The 3,249-nt window shown below is 48.5% G+C and overlaps 1 protein-coding gene across 1 annotated transcript; it reads left to right on the top strand.

The window, feature by feature from the left end:
- Nucleotides 1-995: 995 nt before the first annotated feature.
- LOC125533788 (vacuolar iron transporter homolog 2-like) lies at nucleotides 996-2,076 on the top strand. Its single transcript, XM_048697138.2, has one exon. The coding sequence runs from the start codon at nucleotides 1,104-1,106 to the stop codon at nucleotides 1,812-1,814; it is 711 nt and encodes a 236-aa protein (XP_048553095.1). The 5' UTR covers nucleotides 996-1,103; the 3' UTR covers nucleotides 1,815-2,076.
- The last annotated feature ends 1,173 nt before the right edge of the window (nucleotides 2,077-3,249 follow it).

Raw genomic sequence — 3,249 nt, 5'->3', positions numbered from 1 at the left:
TAATGGTTGCATGCGAATCGAGGACATACGAACTCCCGTTTAATAATATAGATTAATAGCTTGATTTTCAAATTATCCAGCCCTCGGTTTCAAAATATTTCTACATTTATAGTTGTGTGTGAAACAATGATACCAACTCTTGTCTATTATTTAATAGTATAGATTAATGCCTTGCTGATTTCCAAATTGATTCGGCGCTCAGTTTGCAAATTATTCACATTAATGGTTGCGTGCGAAACGAGGACCTATCAAATCCTGTTTAATAGTACTACCTTCGTCCTGGTTTATAAGTCATCTTTATAGTTTGTGCCAAATTTTGACCAAAAATTTAGCTAACAAAATGTTAATGCATGTCAACAAAAATCATATTGTTGGATTCATATTTGAACATAGTTTGCAATGATATAAATTTTTGTAACATGCATGGACATTTTGTTAGTTCAATTTATAGTCAAAATTTGACACAAAATACAATGGGGACCAACAAATCAGGACGGAGGTAGTATAGATTAATGGCTTGATTTTCAAATTGATTCGGCCCTTGGTTTTAAAATTATTTTCACATTAATGGTTGTGTGCAAAATAACGACGTACCAACTCCTTTTTAATAGTAAATATAGATTAATGCCTTGGTTTCTAAATTGATTCGGCGCTCGGTTTTCAAACTATTTTCATACTAATGACCGTACGTGAAAACTATCATTTATTTTTATTTATTCGTAAAAGAACTCCCATTTATAATAATGTAGATTCGCAAATAAATTATTTGGACCCGTGTATTGATGGCGCATTTGCTTGTTGCTAAAAATAAAGGCACGCACTGAACCAGAGATCAGCGAGCGAGAGATACGCGTGTGAACATCTGCAGAAATCTACTGTACACGTCAGCGGAGGGGCGTGTGGCCGCCGCACGCAAGTGCGATCGGAGCCCTCCATTCGTCAAACCCTAGCGGCTTCCACTATAAATACCCCCGCCGAGGCGTGTGGCCGGCACACTGCTCAGGTACCGCAGCCAGCCACATTCTGCTTCCCGCAAGCCATTTCCCGTCCCGATCGATCGGCCCGTGCTTCCTCTTCTTGAGCAGCCCGACCGCCTTGGATCCATGGACCATCACGTCGGCTCCTCCCACGTGCACGCCGACGGCGAGCGCAGGGCCAAGGAGGAGGACGTCGTCGTGGTGCTCGCCGTCGACGCCGAGGCGGCCGATCCGAAGCCGGCCGAGGCCGACGACCGCCCGGGCGACGGCGAGGGCGGCGTCAACTACATGGCCCGCGCGCAGTGGCTCCGCGCGGCGGTCCTCGGCGCCAACGACGGCCTCGTCTCCGTGGCGTCCCTCATGATCGGCGTCAGCGCCGTCAACGACGGCGGCAAGACGATGCTCGTGTCGGGCCTGGCCGGGCTGGTGGCCGGCGCCTGCAGCATGGCCATCGGCGAGTTCGTGTCCGTGTACGCGCAGTACGACATCGAGGTGGCCCAGATCAAGCGCGACGGCGCCAAGGGCAAGAAGGAGAGCCTGGCGAGCCCGACGCTGGCCGCGCTCGCGTCGGCGCTGGCGTTCGCGGTGGGCGCGCTCCTGCCGCTGCTGGCCGGCGGGTTCGTGAGGCCGTATGGCGCCAGGGTCGGGGCGGTGTGCGCGGCGACCACCGTGGGCCTGGCCGGCTTCGGTGCGGCGGGCGGGTACCTGGGCGGCGCGAGCATGTTACGGTCGGGGTCCAGGGTCCTCCTGGGCGGGTGGGTCGCCATGGCGGTCACGTACGGCGTGCTCTGGCTGTTCGCCAAGGTGTCCCACATTCAGGTCTCGTCGCTGGGGTGAAGCGGCCGTGATGGTTTGGCAGGTGGTGGGTGGAGTGATTTGCAGAATTAATACAAGGGCTAGAGCTAGCTGTGTCAATTGGTGCTTATATCTGGCGCGCGCCATGCGCATGCTTAATGGCTACCCATATCTTAGTAGAGATCTCCCGGATCAATCGGTGTGTGATGTTTTTTTTCGGCTTATATATAGTGTAATGGCTCCAGTTGGTGGCATTGTAAGGCTAAACCAGGCTAATGAAAATACTATGCTATTTACCATCTCATGGCTGTACTGTATTATATATGTTGCCGGTAAAATGGGATCGATTGCAACGAAATGCTAAAAGTTAAACGGCGACAGTGCGTCATGCGCACCAGGAAACATGTTTGCGTTTCAGCGGACGAAAGAAACGAAGAAAAACGTATCCGCGACCGTGGTAGTTCTACCTTTCCGTAGATCCCTCGTCAGTTTCTGTAACTGCCTATTGATGTGGCGGCTAGCGTGGTTTTTTCTTTTTTCTTTTTGAGTGGTTGCTTCTTTTTAGATCTTTTCAGGGGTTGCTAGCCGCCCTGATTTTCAGGTCCCACGACATCTTCGGCCTCTTTCATCTTGGGGCCAATTAGTACGGCTAATTCGTCAAACGACCGGCATTCATGAGCAAGAATAACTGAACAAGAAACGCTTCCTTCTCAAAATGTTCTAAAAAAATAATAAAAACATGAGATACCGGCACTCACACTTATTAGATACGCGATAGATCACCACATTTGCGCTTTTACAGAATTAGCCTCTGGGGCACGTGACGCATCATCACTGGGCAATCTGGAACGAGCACAACCCTCGTGTCTTCCACAATAAAGCTTCGCCGTCCCGCATAATTGTATCTTGTATGCGCAATGAAGCCATAAACTGGAAATTGGCAAAGGCAAAAGATTTGGGCAATCTCATGTTGGGAGAGTAGGCTTTGATATCTGTTGTCACACATTTGGGAGTCTGAATTGTAAAACTCTCTTATTGAATGAATATTGCAAATCTTTTGCCACTTCTCAAAAAACAAAAGAATTAGCCTCCATGGCTCACTTTCGTGACTATAGATATTCTAAAAGCAAGTTGCATACCAAGTTCTCGCAACATAGGATCTACCGAAAATATATATATTAAATAAAAGAAGTTACAAATGTTTGTTTAATAGGTTTAGCCGAAGTCTACTTTTCCATGAAACCTTTCGTGGAACACTTTACCCCTAACATATTCAACATCGAGAAATCATCGTTGCCTACGGCGATCGTCAGTAAGGCCACCATTGGAGCCGATCATACATGACTTCTCCCTCGAGTTACCTTCTAGTTCATGGTGAAACTGGTAGCACGCCCCCTCCATGCCCCCTCCTTCCCCATCTAAAAACCCTTCATGATCTTGTTACGACATGGTGCCTCCCTTCATTATACAGATGCCC

The sequence above is a fragment of the Triticum urartu genome, chromosome 2A (genome assembly GCF_056163025.1).
Source record: "Triticum urartu cultivar PI428250 chromosome 2A, HENAU_Tu73, whole genome shotgun sequence".
Classification (NCBI taxonomy): Eukaryota; Viridiplantae; Streptophyta; class Magnoliopsida; order Poales; family Poaceae; genus Triticum; species Triticum urartu.
This window is presented reverse-complemented; position numbering and strand designations above follow the sequence as displayed.

Bases quoted from the DNA above. Each gene is read 5' to 3' on its own strand.
- LOC125533788 (XM_048697138.2), top strand. From the start codon at position 1,104: ATGGACCATCACGTCGGCTCCTCCCACGTGCACGCCGACGGCGAGCGC.